Source organism: Cnephaeus nilssonii, assembly GCF_951640355.1.
Source record: "Cnephaeus nilssonii genome assembly, chromosome: 2".
NCBI classification, from domain to species: domain Eukaryota; kingdom Metazoa; phylum Chordata; class Mammalia; order Chiroptera; family Vespertilionidae; genus Cnephaeus; species Cnephaeus nilssonii.
Genome location: NC_137073.1, coordinates 41515301 through 41533427, shown reverse-complemented (window position 1 = coordinate 41533427; position 18127 = coordinate 41515301). Strand labels below are relative to the sequence as shown.

The 18127-nt window shown below is 38.9% G+C and overlaps 1 protein-coding gene across 8 annotated transcripts in view; it reads left to right on the top strand.

Annotated features, from left to right (window-relative positions):
* Window positions 1-18127, top strand: part of CSNK1G3 (casein kinase 1 gamma 3) — a 112983-nt gene that overhangs the window by 81235 nt on the left and 13621 nt on the right. For 2 of the 8 annotated variants that reach the window (XM_079788311.1, XM_079788313.1), the window contains exons 7-11: window positions 587-672; window positions 796-880; window positions 2621-2766; window positions 4394-4489; window positions 8073-8168. In XM_079788311.1, coding sequence (XP_079644437.1) covers window positions 587-672; window positions 796-880; window positions 2621-2766; window positions 4394-4489; window positions 8073-8168 — 509 coding nt within the window. Of the gene's footprint in view, window positions 1-586; window positions 673-795; window positions 881-2617; window positions 2767-4393; window positions 4490-8072; window positions 8169-18127 lie in introns of all 8 variants that reach the window. The other 6 variants (XM_079788310.1, XM_079788312.1, XM_079788315.1 and 3 more) reach the window with 3 other exon arrangements.

The window sequence follows — 18127 nt, the reverse complement described above, 5'->3', positions numbered from 1 at the left end:
GGGTTATGCATGTTAGGATGTGTCAAACACAAGTGTTTTTTAAAAAACATATTACAGAGAATACTAATTGTTTTTAAAATCAATGATGTTTGTAGGATGGAAGTTTGTGCTCATAAATTTAGGAAATGCAGGGTTAAATGAAGTTAGACATTTTTGGGGTTTAACGTTTAAGGTTAACATTAGGATTAATCTTTTAGGGAAAACCTCTAGGTTTTTCCCCAGAATCTTTCATATGTTACATTCTGAATCTTTAAGACAGAGCTTTAGTACACAGTGACTCTATTTGACCATGGAACCTTTCCCCCCTTGCCTTATGTTCCTATGAATAGATATCTCAGGAGAGAAATAAGCCCTTAATAGCATTTCCAGAAATACAGTGTATTTTAAAGATGTATGATCATTTTAATGTAAAAAATTATTGTTTAACTAGATAAGACCTTGTCACATATAAGCACTAGATCTGTATTATGTATTTATATACTAAACTTTTAGGGATTAATCGGTATATAACAGAAGAATTAGTTCTCCATTCTTGCATTCTTAACTGGAAGAGGCAAGTGAAATTTATATTCTTCTTATATTTCAGAACAAAGTAGAAGAGATGACTTAGAAGCTTTAGGTCATATGTTCATGTATTTTCTTAGAGGAAGTCTTCCTTGGCAAGGTTTAAAGGTAAACATTTTTATGTTTCCTTATTGAATTTTAGAGATTGTTAATATATTACGATCCAGTCTTCCAAGTATTTAATTTTAAAATTACCACTGTCTCAAGGTTTTTTTTCTTCCCCTGTTTTAGGCTGACACACTAAAAGAGAGGTATCAGAAAATTGGAGATACAAAACGAGCCACACCAATAGAAGTGTTATGTGAAAATTTTCCAGGTAATGCATGATGCCACATTGATCCATATACTCATACACAGAAGACCAGAACTGTTAATCATTGTTTAAGTCTATAAATACCTTTTTTCATGTTTTTAAAAAATGAGCTCAAAATATTATTTAAAAGATGTCAGCATTTGATGCACAGACCACAGGGTTAGTTTCTATATTTGCTTTGTTAAGATGGTATTAGTAGAAGAAAATCCCATCTTTAGTAATGCAGACCAATACCAGCTGAAGTAATATTTTCTTCAATAAAATACTTTTAAGAATTTAAAATATTTGGAAGGGGGTTTGGAGGGAAGGAGGGAGAGAGATCAACCAAAGGACTTGTATGCATGCATATAAGCATAACCCATAACCCATGGACACAGTCAGTAGGGGCGGTGAGGGCATGTGCGGGGGTTGAGGGGAGTGGGGAGAGGTCAGTGGGGGAAAAAGGATTCATATGTAATACTTTAAACAATAAAGAATTAAAAAAATATTTGCTAAGAAATACCAACTATAAAGTTTCAGTGTATAATGTTAGTCATTTGAGTCTCATTGTCCAACTCAACGTAGTTATATGATATATGATTTAGTCGTTTTCAAAGTACAGTAAAACCTTACTACCCTTATTACCTTTAGGCTAATTTTATATTAAGGAGCTTTATGAAAATAGTTTAGCTTTCATGTAGATTTATGGCAACTCAAACCAACAGAAACTTAAGATTTCTAAATCAATTAAGAAATAAGAATAAAAAATAAATAAGAATAATGTGTTGCTAATATATTCAAATACCTGCTGAGATAGGTGCAATAACATTGAGAAAACAGAGAACCAAACTTGAAGATAGAAGGCTGAATTCAATCTCACATTGATACCCACAACTTTGCCTGTACAATGTTGACGTTATTACTCTAATAATATCAGCAGTATAATCTCTGGTAGCTCTTTCCCAAGTTTGCTATATTATTCATTGTCAGCAAACTTTAATTATATGTTTTTCTTTTTTAATCTAAAGTTAGAGGGTTAAAAAAAATATTCGTTGCTAGTACTAGCAGTTTAGGTGTAGGCAGATTGAGTGCAAGTTAAGAAGCCTATATAAATTTCTGCAAGAAAAATGGTGGTGCCAAAGTAAATTAACCAGATAATTAGCTAGAAAGTGGAATAGTGAGCTTCACCATGTGATCAAGGTCACTAGGTGCCACTTTCACTGCCCATTGAGTTTTGCGTGATCCTGTTCTTATTGGCTACCAGGAATGAATTGAATCAGAAAAGCAGCTAGGTGCAACCTACTATCTCTTACTACAGTGATTTTTTTGTGCTTCCATGGTGAAACATGGTTTTGCTTACCATTTTGCCTATTGATTTTTATGTCTTTTTCATTCTGGAGAGTATGACCTTTTAAAAATGTACATATCTCTAATACATTAGAATTTTAATGGAATGCATGATTGTTAATTATATGACTGGAAATTAAAAGAAGAATTAAACAGCTTCTGTGTTATATTTCTGAGGATTAATTTGCTAGGTCAGTTGGTTCCAATACTGCTTATAACCAAGGTTAGAAATTTCCTCCCTTTAAAAAAAAAAGTCATTGTAATTAAATTTATAAAATTTTAAATTGCAATATAGAATTTTATTTTTTCTACTGTATGCTTTTCATACTGCATGCTTTTTACACACTTAAATAATTTTGTTATTAACGAATATGTAGATAAGTATATTCAAAATAATTTTTATTTCCTTTCTAGAAGAAATGGCAACATATCTTCGTTATGTAAGAAGGCTAGATTTTTTTGAAAAACCAGACTATGACTATCTAAGAAAGCTTTTTACTGACTTGTTTGATCGAAAGGGATATCTGTTTGATTATGAATATGACTGGATGGGTAAACAGTTGGTGAGTACTCTCTGCTATATAATAAAACTAGTGGCCCGGTGCACAAAATTTGTGCATGGTGGTGGGGGTGGGGGTTGTCCCTCAACCTGGCCTTCAACCTCTCCAATCTGGGACCCCTTAGGGGATGTCCAACTGGCAGTCGGACATTCCTCTTGCAATCTGGGACCGCTGGCTCCTAACTGCTCACCTGCCTACCTGCCTGATCGCCCCTAACCACTCTGCCTGCCAGCCTTCTCACCCCCAACTGCTCCCGCCTGCTCGCCCCCAACTGCCCCCTCTGCCAGTCTACTCGCCTCCAACTGCCCCCCACCCCAGCTGGCCTGATTGCCCCCAACTGCCCCCTCCACCCCCCAGCCTGATCGCCCTTAACTGTTTCTGCCTCAGCCCCGCCACAATGGCTTTGTCCGGAAGGTCTCCTGGTCTAATTAGCATATTACCCTTTTATTAGTATAGATATTTTATTGTGTTCCGCCCCCCCTCCCCCCCACAGTATAGATCCTTCAACTGAAAAGAGTTGAAAACAAATACTTTTGAAAAAGGGTTCATTTTATTTCCTTTTTAGGGACAGTTTAGGTAACACAATACTAATATATTATCCTTTGAATTTTATAAATACCCTACATTTGGACTCTGCTTTTTAGAGTGATTTTTCAAACTTTCATCCCTGATTTAATTCTTGGTGTCAAATATACTTTTTTTTGGTCTAATATTCTAGTGATTACTTTAAATGATCAGCTAGTTTTGTTTTCTGTTTACTTTAGCCATCTTTTAAAATATTTGTAATTTAAAAACATTTTAATTATCCTAGCAGTTCTGTTATCTCTTGGAATAGATTGATACTGTACCTAAGTTTTTATAACTTAAAAAATATTCTTTATTATAACTGTAGAATTGGTGCTTAGCACTTAAAGAGACACATCATTATATTCTTTCTTTGAAGAGCTGATTTCTGAAACATCAAATATGTATTCTCGCTAATCTTTTTTTAATAAGTAAGAATGTTTTACAAAATTTTCTTTATTTGTGGCTCACTGTTAACAAGTTTTTATCCATATTTGGAACCACTAACCTTTCAAGTTCAAGTATTTTTGAACAGTTCACTTACTAAGTGTTCAATGTATATTTTTCTTAAATGCTAAGTGATTTGAATATACATGTTATTTATGGTGGAAATTCAAAGAAACTTTGATTAAAGAATTTATATTTTGAATTGTACTTGAAAATTAAAATTTTTTAAGCCTCTTTTGAGTGACAATATACAATCTTAATAGTTTATTTAAAAAGTTGTTCCCTTAATAAAAATTTATTCTGTTTATACATTAGCTTTGAAAATGAGAAACATGAACAGATATACTTTCATATTTTTGATATGAAAAAGTAATTTAAAAGAATGATAGCATTAGATCTTTTGTTGTTATATTAGTAAAAATAAATGCTTGATAAAGCATTTAAATATTCTGAAAACAGTTTAAAGAGTAGCTGTGTTGTCTTAGCTTTAATATATTTTGAGAATGACGTCTTTTTTTTAAGGCCATACTTTCTTCCTTGAGTCTTTTAAACAGCTAAATGATATTAAGTAAAACTTCTGAAATAGGTTGTATTGATGCTAATTGCTATTGTGTTGCAGCCTACTCCAGTGGGGGCAGTTCAGCAAGATCCTGCTCTATCATCAAACAGAGAAGCACATCAACACAGAGATAAGATGCAACAATCCAAAAACCAGGTTTGCTGCCCCTTTAGATAAGAAATGTCTTAGTTTGCCTCTGTATTACCTTCTGACAGTTTATAAGTGCATTTGGTGTTTTATCATGTCCAGGTGACTGCTTTATATGTGTGTGTGTGTATTTACATGTGTGAGTGAGTGTATATATACACAGGTATATACATATTGAAAGAATTAAATGCATGTTTTTTCTTCAACAGATAAAATATTATATACACATGCACTAAGAATTGAAAATACCTATTTCCCCTATTGTTCACTATTAATTTAATTATAAATTTATAATTTAGTGGTATAAATTGGTATAATTTTGAGCAACATTTGACATTATATTAGAATAGAAGTATTTGGATATCTTATTGGAATGAATTGTAATAGCAGTTGATCCTTCTATCTATAGTCTAGCTTAATAAATTATTTACTGAGTTTCTAGTATTTGAAAGTTACTATTTTACATGTTGCAGAAATGCAGAAGTAAGTAAACAATATAACCTGTAAGAAATATTTTGTAATGAGTGGCTAAGATTTCACTCAGTCTCTGTAATCATTCATACCTGGATATGGTTTAACCCTGGGCAAATTACTTAATCTCTCAAAGCCTCAGTTCTGTCATCGATAAAAGAGAAATAATGCATGTTAATTCCTAGCATATAGTAAGCCTTCAATAAATCTCAACTCTCATGGTTGGTGTTATTGTTATCATGATTAGTATAATAAATTCACAAATAACTACATTACAAAGCAGAATAAGTTCCATCGCATGAAGTATATTAATGAAGTGCCATGGAAGATCATTAGGAACTATAAAGGAACTATGCAGGAACTATAAAGATTATAGGAGAATGTGGTTTTTGAGATGAGCTTGAAGAATGGATGACATTTTCAAAGGCAGATAAAGGAATAAAAACATTTTAGAGAGAGTGAACAGTATAAAATATGAAGCAGAAGTTTACAGATGTAGACTTTGAAGAACAGCAAGCAGTTCAGTTTGCTAGGAGCAGAGAGTAGGTCCAAGATAATGCATAGAAGATGGATTTCCTTAGTTAAGGTGATTGAGAGCTGTTGAAATTTTTGAGCAATGTTTCCACTTTCTCATTTTTTATAAAGAAGTTTTATTGGAGCCATCTTTAGCATAAGAAATTTTGTTATCACTCTGAGTTAAAAAGTGTCTTTAGTGTTTTCGATTTTAACCGTTTTTAGAGAAGAATAATGGTTTATCCTTTACATCTTTTATCCCATCAGAGTTCTAGTGAGGGTTAAACAAGAGATGAAAAATCAAAGGAAAAAACACAACTTGTTAAAAATCATCACAAAATAAAGTGCTACTTTTTGGGGATATTTAACAGTATTCTGTAAAGTACAGCCAATTTAAAAAGTTTAGTTTTAGAATTTTGCCTTAGAAAAATTGGGACAATAAAGGGTCTTGCATATGAATTAATTCAAAATATAAATTACAACTTGTTGATAGCTTAAGTGCTCTGATAGATGCTGTGTATAGAAAGAAATGGCTCAGAAGTCAAGATTCAGAGTTTGTATTTAATAAGTCAGAGTTAATTTCTCAAATGTACTTTGGAAGAAAATTAATAACTCATATTCTCTGAACATTTCCACTTGAGCTGTTAGGTATTGTAGTAAGTGAAGCTCTTCTTTTGTTGTTGAATTAAACTTTAAATATTTTAGGGGTTAACTTTCTACATGTTTCAGACATGTCTTACTAGCTAAATTGTTAGCTCACTGAGGGTGGGAACCATATGTTATTCATATTGTCGTTGTTCAACTAAATGTAGGGAGTCAGTGTTTTTTTCTCCCTTGGAAATCCTTTAATGTAGCTTACATATTGAACTTGAAACCTGGATATGCAGACTGTCATCATAATAGAAAAAGTTGTATATCTAGAAAAAAAATTCTTAAATATCTGTGAAGCAGTAAACAGTTTAAGTTGTATGAGAAACTCATAGTTCACAATCCCAAAACAAGAAAAATTAATTCTTTAAATGGCTAAAACCTTTGCTATGTCCCAAGGTAAACAATTTGTAACCTAGAGTCAATGCTTGAAGTTTAGTGGATCCTGATATTTTATAGAAAGTGTTGGGTGCATGTAAATGTTTATTCTACTATCTTCTTAAAGAGGTCAGTGACCCCCAAATGTTGCCTTTTGTCCCTAGGCAACATTTAGATATTTGTCTCAACTTTAACATCATTTTCATTCTCCCATCCTGTTCAGATTTTATCTCATCTAATTTATTTAATTAAACTACACATCTGCTAAATTCTGGTGATGAGTTTGGAGGGTTTAATGAAAAGACATTATAAAATTATCATCATTATTTTATGATTACATACTTCATACCACAAAGTATGTAATTTTGAATTGTGCAATTTAATTTAGAGAACTTAGTGCCTGAACTTTAATTCATTGTGTCTACTTGAATTTTAATATCTCTTCTCCCAAAGGGTTTCTCTCACCACTGATATTCTTAGGCTCCCTATGTGCTTGGCCCTGTATGGCAAGATTTTCTTGACTTTGAAAAAGAAAGTAAAGAGCACCAAAAGCTTTAGAACATGATGTAATTGTGTTAAGGAGCTAGGTAGTCTTATTGGAGAAGCAGTAGACTCTGAGTTTGAATCTTTGTTGTACTCCTTGCTACCTCTGTGATTTAGGGAAGTGTTTAACATCTCAACGTCTTCATCAGTAAAATGAGGATAATACTATTTATCTCAAAATGAGATAACATAGATAAAGCACCTCATGCAGAACCAACATGTCATAGAAACTTAAAATATTGTATTTATTTCTCCCCCTTCTTTTTATTAGTGCTGTCCACATTTTCCTGAAACATAGAATCGAACCCTTCTAATTCTGCTAGTAGTTTATTAGTCTGGAAGTTATTGCCATGCAAATTTGCCAAAGTCATCTAAAAGCATCAAGAATTATCAGCCTATTTCAGGGAAATGGGTTCCTTGAACCAGATAAAAAGAGATTAAGGAAGCATATCTAGGATTGTTACTTTTAAAAATTGTCATATTCTCATAGTATTTTATATAGCACTTTTAACTTTTCAAATAACTTCTCTGTTTTCTCATATTCACAATCAGAAACAGGAGAGAAAAGTTTTCTAGAATATTAGGAACAACTATTTAAGTACTATTTTTTTTCTTACCTTGCTAGAAGTTGTTCCTCATCAGAAAACGAATGAGAACCCCTACTATAGAAAATATGCTGAATGGTTTTTTAGTTCGCTCATGCTTGATTCCATGTGCTTTCTTGGGCACACCATTTTTACCTCCCTGTTCTTTGTTAATTTCATTTATAAAGTTAGAGGGTAGAGTCTGTGACATCTAAAGTCTTTTCACTTCTAAAATTCTATGATTGTATTTTATTTTTATGGTTGATCATGACATAATTATAGCAATTTAATTAAAATCTCTCCACATGCAGTATCATTGCATCTGTGACTCAGAATAGTAAGGGTATTTTAAAATTTCCTTTTATACGTTTGTTTTCAATATTATAAGGATGAGATGTTTAACATATTGGGTTTTTCTTCTTCCATCCATGCCACATGCATTAAATAAATGGCAGTCGGCAGACCACAGGGCAGCTTGGGACTCCCAGCAGGCAAATCCCCACCATTTGAGAGCTCACCTTGCAGCAGACAGACATGGTGGCTCGGTACAGGTATTTTCTGATTTTTGCATGAGTGATTATTTCCCAAATTTATACCACTAACCCTTTTTTGGAACTCGTGGCATGATTTCATATCCTAATGAAAAACTTGTTGCTGAACTCTCCATAATTCTGTTCTTTTGTATTTAACCAAAAAGCAAAATTAACATGGTCTAGGAAGACCAACAGAGATACTGAGATTTTGCCTTTGTCCATTTTTGTAAGTACATACTACAGGTTAGAAAAAACAAACTGCATTACTTGAAATATGTGCTAAACTTGAGTTTTCAACAATAAGTTCAGTCTTTTTAAGTAGCTTTAGGTAATAGAACATTTTTTATCTTTTTTCCTTTTATAGACATGTCTCCTTCAAAGTCTAGTCAGTTAAGTAGATATCTAATTTTTTCATCCTAAATATTCAGAATGTACTTTCTGATTAATTAGTCAAATAAACATACCCCTAATTTTTTTTTATAATGGTATATTTTGTTTGTACTTGTAGAAAATATCAGATGGAGAAAATAATTTCAAGGACAAGTATTTATTAAATATTCTCCTCAATTTTCTGGATATTTACGAACATTTAAAGCAGTCTCATTTTTTTGATGTGTTTTCTTTCCCTTTTCTATACACTTAGAGATAGCTACAATGTTCTGTCCTCTCATGCCCTCTAAGTTTTAGACTTTTATGTGTATTATAGAAATGGGGAAAGATTACTGAGTCTCTTAGTTCTTTTAAATGTTGGCTTAAGGTAATCTAAACGCTGTTTTCAAGTAATTGAGATCATAAATGTTATTTCAATCTATTTTAATATAGAACCTTTTAAAATTTTTTGAATTTTTTCCTCTACATATTTCCATTTGAAATACACACACACACACACGCATGCGCGCGCGCGCACACACACACACACACACACACACACACATCCATCCTACTGAATCTGTGCGATGGATTTTATTTTTTCTTGATTTGAATTTTAAAATTTAGTTCTTGATTAAATCGTATAAGTTCTCATGTTTTTCTCACTGTTAAATTTTAGAGGTAATTTATATTATATAACCAGTAATTTTATAGGAGTTTGTAATCTATGGAACTTTTAGTTACATGTAATAAAAGTATTTGAGTAGTTCTTTTTTTTAAAGTATATTTTATTGATTTTTTACAGAGAGGAAGGGAGAGAGATAGAGAGTTAGAAACATCGATGAGAGAGAAACATCTATCAGCTGCCTCCTGCACACCCCCCACTGGAGATGTGCCCACAACCAAGGTACATGCCCTTGACCGGAATCGAACCTGGGACCCTTGTGTCTGCAGACCGACGCTCTATCCACTGAGCCAAACCGGTTAGGGTAGTAGTTCTATAAAACTTTAGAAAGAGGGACTCAGAGGCAAGGATGCCTGAATGGTAAAATTTTTAATGATCTCAATTCATATAATTGGAAAAGTTAATTGAACAAATTATATTTAATTTGCATAACTCAAGCTGGGTTGTGGATGTACCTGTATACATTCGCATGTCTCTAAGTGTTGTATGTTATAGCAAGTGTTTGCTGAATACTCAGGGAAGTCTGCCACAGAGGGCAAATGAGTTTGATTATATTGGCTCATCACTTCAGTTACTTATGTTCTATTTTTTCACATGTTTTCAAAGACATATTTGAACTCTGCTCATTTCTCATCATCTCTTTAAAACTGTTCTGCCTGTAGAGCCTATATCTGGCTTCATTCTAATATTGAATAAGTGATCAGTTTTACTTGCAGGAATTTTAGTAACATATAGGTAAAACCATAAATTTTACACTATTTTCATTAACTTCCTCAATATATTGAGTTGCTCTCAATGTGGCATCACTAAGGTGGTTCCAGTTGACATGCAAGATTAAACCTCTTGTCATTTTGACCTACAGAAAGATCCTCAGATATTCTTTATTACAGATGTGCTTTTCATAGGAACTGAATCATGGAGTCTAAATTTGAGCTCCCTGTCTTTCCAGAATTATTATATACTGGGTAGGGCAAAAATAGGTTTACAGTTGTTCCTATGGAAAATAGTACAATAATTAATAAATAATAAAACAAGAGTAAACTGTTTGTATACTCACAACTGAAAACCTACTTTTGCTATACCCTGTGTAGTATGTATCAGACATATAGCTTACCAAGTTGATTTCATTGTGGTTCAGAGCACAAGTTCTGGAGTCAGATTTGAGTTCAAATTCTGTGCCTTAGATTATTTTAAAAATGTATTCAGCATAGAGGCGGGGGCTTAGGCAGTGCTAAAGAGTAGAATAATCTATTGCTTTACAAATTAAGAAACTTGACTAATTCATCTCTGGGAAGCAAAGTGTAGAGTTTCAGCCAAAAGAAAGCATTGTCAAATGCTATCTCTTTAGTGAGACCATGCTAATTCACTGACCAGAAGGATACGGCTATATTTCTAACTAGAGGCCCGGTGCACGAAATTTGTGCCTGGGGTGTGTGTGTGTCCCTCAGCCCAGCCTGCACCCTCTCCAATCTGGGACCCCTTGAGGGATGTCTGACCACCCAGGATCGGGACTAAATGGGCGGTTGGACATCCCTCTCACAATCCAGCACTACTGGCTCCCAACTGCTCGCATGCCTCTGCCTGATTGCCCCTAACCGCTTCTGCCTGCCAGCCTGATCACCCCTTCACCACTCCACTGCCAGCCTGATTGACGCGTAACTGCTCCCCGGGCGGCCCAATTTCCCCTAACTGCCCTCCCCTGCCAGTCTGGTCACCCCTAACTGCCCTCCCCTGCCAGTCTGGTCACCCCTAACTGTCCTCCCCTGCAGGCCTGGTCGCCCCCCAACTGCCCTCCCCTGCTGGTTTGGTCACCTCTAACTGCCCTCTTCTGCAGGCCCGGTCCCTCCCAACTGCCCTCCCTTGCAGGCCTGGGTCCCCTCTCCAACTGTCCTCCCCTGCAGGTCTGGTCCCCGCACAACTGCTCTTCCCTGCTGGCCTGGTCTCCTCCAACTGCTCTCTGCTGGCTGGGTAACCCCTAATTGCCCTCGCTGCTGGCCTGATTACCCACAACTGCCCTCCCCTGCATGCCTGGTCCCCCCCAACTTCCCTCCTCTGCATGCCTGGGTCCTCCCACAACTGTCCTCCCCTGCAGGCCTGGTTCCCACCCCCCCTCCACAACTGCACTCCCCTGGAGGCCTGGTTCCCCCCAACTGCCCTCACCTGCAGGCCTGGTCCCCCCCAACTGCCCTCCCCTGCAGACCTGGGTCCCCCACCCCCCAACTGCCCTCCTCTGCCAGCCCGGTCACCCCTAACTGCCCTCCCTGTAGGCCTGGTCCCCTGCAACTGCCCTCCCATGCAGGCCTGGTTCCCCCCAAACTGCCCTCCCATGCTTGCCTGGTCCCCCCCAACTCCCCTCCCTTACAGGCCTGCGTCCCCCCCCCAACTGTCCTCCCCTGCAGGACTGGTTTCCCCCCCCCAACTGCCCGCCCCTCAGGCCTGTGTCCCTCCCCAACTGTCCTCCCCTACAGGCCTGATCCCCAAAAATGCCCTCCTCTGCACGCCTGGTCCCCCCAACTGTCCTGCCCTGCTGGCCTGGTTTCCCCCACCTGCCCTCCTCTGCTGGCCCAGTCACCCTAACTGCCCTCCCTGCTGGCCTCATTGCCCACAACTGCCCTCCCCTGCAGGCCTGGTCCCCCCCAACTGCCCTTCCCTGCAGGCCTGGGTCCTCCCCAACTGTTCTCCACTGCAGGCCTGGTCCCCCCTCAACTGCCCTCCACTGGTCCTCCCTCAATGGCCCTCCACTGCAGGCCTGGTCCCCCCCCAACTCCCCACAACTGCCCTCCCCTGCCAGCCATCTTGTGGTGGCCATCTTGTGCGTTGGAGTGATGGTCAATTTGCATATTACTCTTTTATTAGATAGGATAATTTTTCCCACTCAAGAGACTAAGAATACTATTCAGATATCTAAAGACTTTAATATGAATCTGTCTTGGCTTGTATGTGTTATGGAGAAGCTCCTAGAGGAATCAAATGTGTCCCTCTCTGCTCTCCTTAGAATCACGGGTAATTAATATGGCTGAAAAACTTAGACCTACCACTTTCAGTTTCTGTCCATTCATTATTTAGCAAATATCCTATCTAATAAAAGAGTAATATGAAAATTAACCATCACTCTGCTACACCCACAAGCCACACCCACCAGCCAATCAGGAGCGAGTGTGCAAATTAACCCAACCAAGATGGCTGTGGCCACGGAGTGAGCAGGAGGCTTGGGTTTCCCCGGCAATGGAGGAAGCCAAGCTTTCTGCACACCCTGGCAGGCCCAGGCCTCCACTCAAGGCTACAAAGTTTCAATTATAGAAGATAAATAAATCCCAACAAAAATGGCAACAGCCACAGAGCTAGAGAGAGCAGGAGGCTTGAGTTGACCCCGGCGATGGAGGAAGCCAAGGTTCCTGCACACCCTGGTCTGCCTTGGCCTCTGCTCAAGGCTACAAAGTTTCAATTATAGAAGATAAATAAATCCCAGATACCAGGGCCTCTGCTTCGGTCGCTGGGGGGGCGTGGCCGGCCTGCAAATCACCACAGGCCCCTCCCCCCAGGCACCTCAAGAGAACCCCCACCCTGATTCGGGACACCCTTCAGGGCAAACCAGCCGGCCCCCACCCGTGCACCAGGCCTCTATCCTATCTAATAAAAGACTAATATGCAAATTGACCATCACTCCAACACAAGATGGCTGCCCCCATGTGGTCAAAGATGACTGCCCCCATGTGGACACAAGATGGCCGCCACAAGATGGCCAGCAGGGGAGGGTAGTTGGGAGGGATCAGGTCTGCAAGGGAGGGCAGTTGTGGGCAATCAGGCCATCAGGGGAGTGCAGTTGGGAGGGACAAGGTCTGCAAGGGAGGGCAATTGGGGGAGATCTAGCCTGCAGGGGAGGGCAGTTAGGGGTGACCAGGCCTGCAGTGGAGAACAGTTGGGGAGGACCCAGGCCTGCAGGGAAGGGCAGTTGGGGGGGACCCTGGCCTGCAGGGGAGAGCAGTTGGGGGGGACCAGGCCTGTAGGGGAGGACAGCTAGGGGTGACCAGGCCTGCAGGGGAGGGCAGTTAGGGGCAAACCGGCTGGCAGGTGAGAAGTTAGGCATCAATCAGGCTGGCAGGGGAGTGGTTAGTGGGTGATCAGGCTGGCGGGCAGAAGCGGTTAGGCGCAATCAGAAAGAAGGCAGGCAGACGAGCAGTTGGGAGCCAGCAGTCCTGGATTGTGAGAGGGATGTATGACTGCCCGTTTAGGCCCGATCCTACCGGGCCTGGTCTTGCCCAACTGCCCTACCGGGATTGGGCCTAAACGGGCAGTCGAACATCCTTCGAGGGGTCCCAGATTGGAGAGGGTGCAGGCTGGGCTGAGGGACACACCCCCCCGTGCATGAATTTCATGCACCAGGCCTCTAGTATACATATAAATGTCTACTAGGGTCTAGGCACTGTGCTGGATTCTTTGAATAAAAGGAGGAATGACAGATATATGGTACCTATCCCTGGAACTTTTAGTCAGTTGGGAGGCTAATAAACAAGCATTGTGATAAGTGGAGAAAACTTAAGGGGGAGAGAGAGAGAAATTGAAGAACTAAATAAAATTCAGTCAAGCTCGTGTGTATTGAGAAAGGAGACTGAGAAGTAGGCAGAAGACAAGTCATGAAGGCTCCTAACAGGTCTTGTTATTTAATTTGGACTTTATTCTGAGGATATTGGGTAGCCATAAGGAGAATTAGATAGGGAACTAACTTGATTATATAGTGTTCTCTAAGGATTTCTGTTATTAGAGACTAGATTGAAGGGACACAAGTGTAAGGCAGGGACATAGCTATCAAGTCTATAGATGAGGGAAAACAAAGGGTAGTGGAGATGAGAAGAAATAAAAGCACGTGAAAGGTAATTATAAGACAGAATGCAGTTGGATATGGAGGCTGGGGGAAAGGAAGGGCTCAGTTATCCCTTTTTCATATGTTTCTACCTGGCAAATCAGGATCTCCAAAATTAGGTTTTAAAGGGAGCAGTTATTGCTAATCTCGAATTCCACTGTAGCCCAACTCCACTGAGCTCAAAGCTAACTGAAAACCTGATCCTATAAAGCTGAGAGGTAATTGCAAACAGAGGGAAGAAGACAAATATTAAGGACACTATCTACTGAAAAAATACTTTACATGGTATGGTATACTTCCTGATTGTTTGGAACTCTGTAGTTGTACAGCCTTTGATTTGCATTTAAGGAGTAATGTGACTCAGAGCACTTGGGAAAAACTAAGATAATGGTGCCAGTGTGTTGGGCAGCCAGGCACTGTTGATGAAAAGAAAAGAATAACATGAATAAACAGTTTGATATTTTAATCAGTATGTTTTCAGAAACAAAAACAGGTGATGGTAACAGCAAAATGTATCTTGAAATGGTAAGAAAACATATGTAGTTAAAAGTCAGAGGAGTATTAGATGTCTTATCTCAGTTCTTTATTATGCTAATTGTTAATAGTGAGCTTTCTAAAACTTCAAATAAACAGTTTCAGTTTTCTCTATCAAATCTGAACAATCATTTTTCTATTCATAGATTCTGGGGTTCTAAAATCTTCAAAAGAGAGGTTGTGATAGGAGAGAATAGTAGTCCCCCATTATTTAGGGGGAAACATTCCAAAACCCCAGGGGATGTTTAAAACTGAGATAATACTGAACCCTATATATACTATTTTTTCCTATACATAAAGGTCTATGATAAAGTTTAATTTATAATAGGCACAGTAAGAAATTAACAACATAACTAATAAAATAGAACAATTATACTGTAATAAAATGTCATGTGAATGTCATCTCTCTCAAAATATTGTATTGTACTGAACTCATCTTTTCAATTAAAAGAAGCGCTTTACAACTTCTCTTTGGCATGTCCAAATTGCCAGCATCCATTATTAAGTAAAATAAGGGTCACTTGAACACAAGCATTGGGATATTACGACAGCTACTGTATACGGGTAATGAATACAGTGTGGATACGCTGGAAAAAGGGTGGCTCATTGCCCAGGTAGACAGTACAGGACAGCACAAGATTTTATGCTACTCAGAATGGCAAGCAATTTGAAACTCTGAATAGTTTATTTCTGGAATTTTCTATTTAATATTTTCAGATCTTGGTAACTGAAATGATGGAAAGCAAAACCGAGGATAAGGAGAGATTACTGTAGTTATACCTTTTATTACATAAGTAATTTCCAGCTCATCTCTATTAGGTTTAGGTTAGGAAATTTCTTGTCTAGTTATCATTGGGGTAAATCAGCATTACCAATTTATTTTGATATTTTTTATAGTAACATTTACAGTAACATCTTGAAAGACAGGAATACTAAAAGAATATTGTGTTCTGCTTAATTCTTCCATAAGTGAAAATTAGACTGGAAATCTGTTTTGGTTTATATTTGTTGAAAAACAGTGAGAATGTCCTATGCCTTCAGGTCATAAGTTAGAATATGAAGAATTTCAATTATAACTCTAGCTATAGTTTTTAAAATATTATGTTGCCATCTCCCATTTATTTATAAAAAAAGGTTCCATCATTTAGATGTATGTACATATGTACTTTATGTTATTTATTATTTATTTACCACAAATAAAGGTCAGGAATTGTTATCTTTCTTTTAATTTTTTACTGTTTCACTTCATTACTGCTGTGTATGTGTTCCATGTGAGTGACGGAGGTGCGTTCCGACTTATGGCTAAAATATGCATTACGTTGCGCCGTAGGTATAGATCTCTGACGTAACCCGCCATCTGAGGCTTGCCAGTGTCTCGGGCCGGCCCCGGGCAGCTGGGCAGCCGACATCTGAGGCTTGCCTGTGCCTCAGGCCAGCCCTGGAGGGCTGGGGGGCTGAGGGGACTGGAGGACTCCGGAGGCAGGCGCGCAGAGCAGCTGGGCCCGCCTGGGGGAAGGCTCAACCTTGCTTGCATGCCTGCTGCCCCAGCGGGGCTGAGGGGATTGGGCTCTGCCATCTTGTGGCTGTCGGCACTGCCATCTTTGAGGGTGTGACAGTCAATTAGCATATTCCCTCCTTATTGGCTGTGGGCGCCGCCATCTTTGTGAGGCCTGAGGGTCAATTAGCATATTCCCTCTTTATTAGATAGAATGCCTTTTATTTATTTACTTATTTTTTTAAAATATATTTTTATTGATTTCAAAGAGGAAGGGATGGGAGAGATAGAAACATCACTGATCAATGAGAATCATTGATTGGCTGCCTTCTGCACGCCACCTACTGGGGATCGAACCTGCAACTCGGGCATATGCCCCTGACCAGAATCGAACCTGGAACTCTTCAGTTCGCAGGCTGACACTCTATCCACTGAGCCAAACCGGCTAGGATGATAGATGACTTTTAGAAAAAGCTGAGTTCATAAGTAAAATATATAATGTTTTAATATTTCTAATACATATTTTTGGAAAGATGGAGATCTGGTTATATAATATATTGAGCCTGTAGTGATCACTTGGTAATCACATGCTTACAAGAACTCAAATAGAATTAGGAAGATACTATAATGATTTGTATGAATTCATTATATTTGGAAAGTATATTAGTTGGCCTTTTCCAGTCATTGACTACACAGATACCATGTGTTATCTTTGATTGTACTCATAGTCTGTGAGAATGACTTCTTTTGGAAATAGATTGGGCAGGCAGCCATTAAGTGAATCATCATTTATCTCCCAAACTTAGCTGCAGGTTGTTTCCCCACCCCCTTCCCTTAAACTCTGATGTTCTAATAGGAAGACTGCAGTCTGGTTGCCTTTTTTTTTTTTTTTTTTTAAATCTCTTAAAATAAGAACTGCACTAAGTTTCTTATCAGAGTGGGAATATCAGAGAAAATTTGAGAACAAGAACAAATATACCCTGTAAAATACCTGAATCATTTTTTTAAATGTCAAACCTCAAAGCTTCTGTCATTTTTATACAAACTTTCATTAAGGAAATCAGCCTGATGAACACTAATATTTTAGAGACTTTTATGTTCTAGTTTGAGTTAAAATTCTAGAAATGTCACTTAACTGGAATCATATTTTTGAATTTGGCTTATAAAAATAATTTGTATATATTTGTTTGATTGATTGCTTGTTTGATTTAGGTTTCTAGGAATATGATGACACATTATTATATACTAGAGGCCCAGTGCACGAAATTTGAGCATGGGTAGGGTCCTTAGGCCTGGCTGGCAATCAGGGCTGACCTGTGGGGCGACCAGTGGGGTGGTGGGGGACCCCCCCCCGCTGGCACCCGTCTTGGCTGGCTTGGGGCCTGCGGGCTGGGGGCAGCTCCTGCGTTGAGCATCTGCCCCCTGGTGATCAGTGCATGTCTTAGCGACTGGTCATTCCACCGTTCGGTTGAAAGCCTAATATGCAAACTGATCGAATGGTGGACTGAGCAGCGGAACAACCAGTGGAACTACTGGTCACTATGACGTACACTGACCACCAGGGGGCAGACGTTCAACGCAGAAGCTGCTCCCTGGTGGTCAGTGTGCTCCCACAGGGGGAGTGTCGCTCAGCCAGAAACTGGGCTAATGGCTGGCGAGTGCAGCAGCGGTGGTGGGAGGAGTGGGCTCCTCAGTTGGACATCCCCTGAGGGCTCCCAGTCTGTGAGAGGGCGCAGGCCGGGCTGAGGGGGAACCCCCACTTGAGTGCACGAATTTTGTGCACTGGGCCTCTAGTTTATAATATTGTCTTTGTTTCTTCTTTGTAAATCCATTTGCCAAAAGACCACTAGTTTGCTTAAGTGAAACAATTTTGATGCTATGATACATTCACAAGTCACTGGTGTTAAGTAGCCAATTTTATAGGACTTTGTTACCACATTGATTCTGTTCTGACCCTGGGATATTGGCCTTCATTCACAGGGTTAGGGAATCTGGGAAGCCTGGGAAAATTTACATTTAAAAATTACATAAAG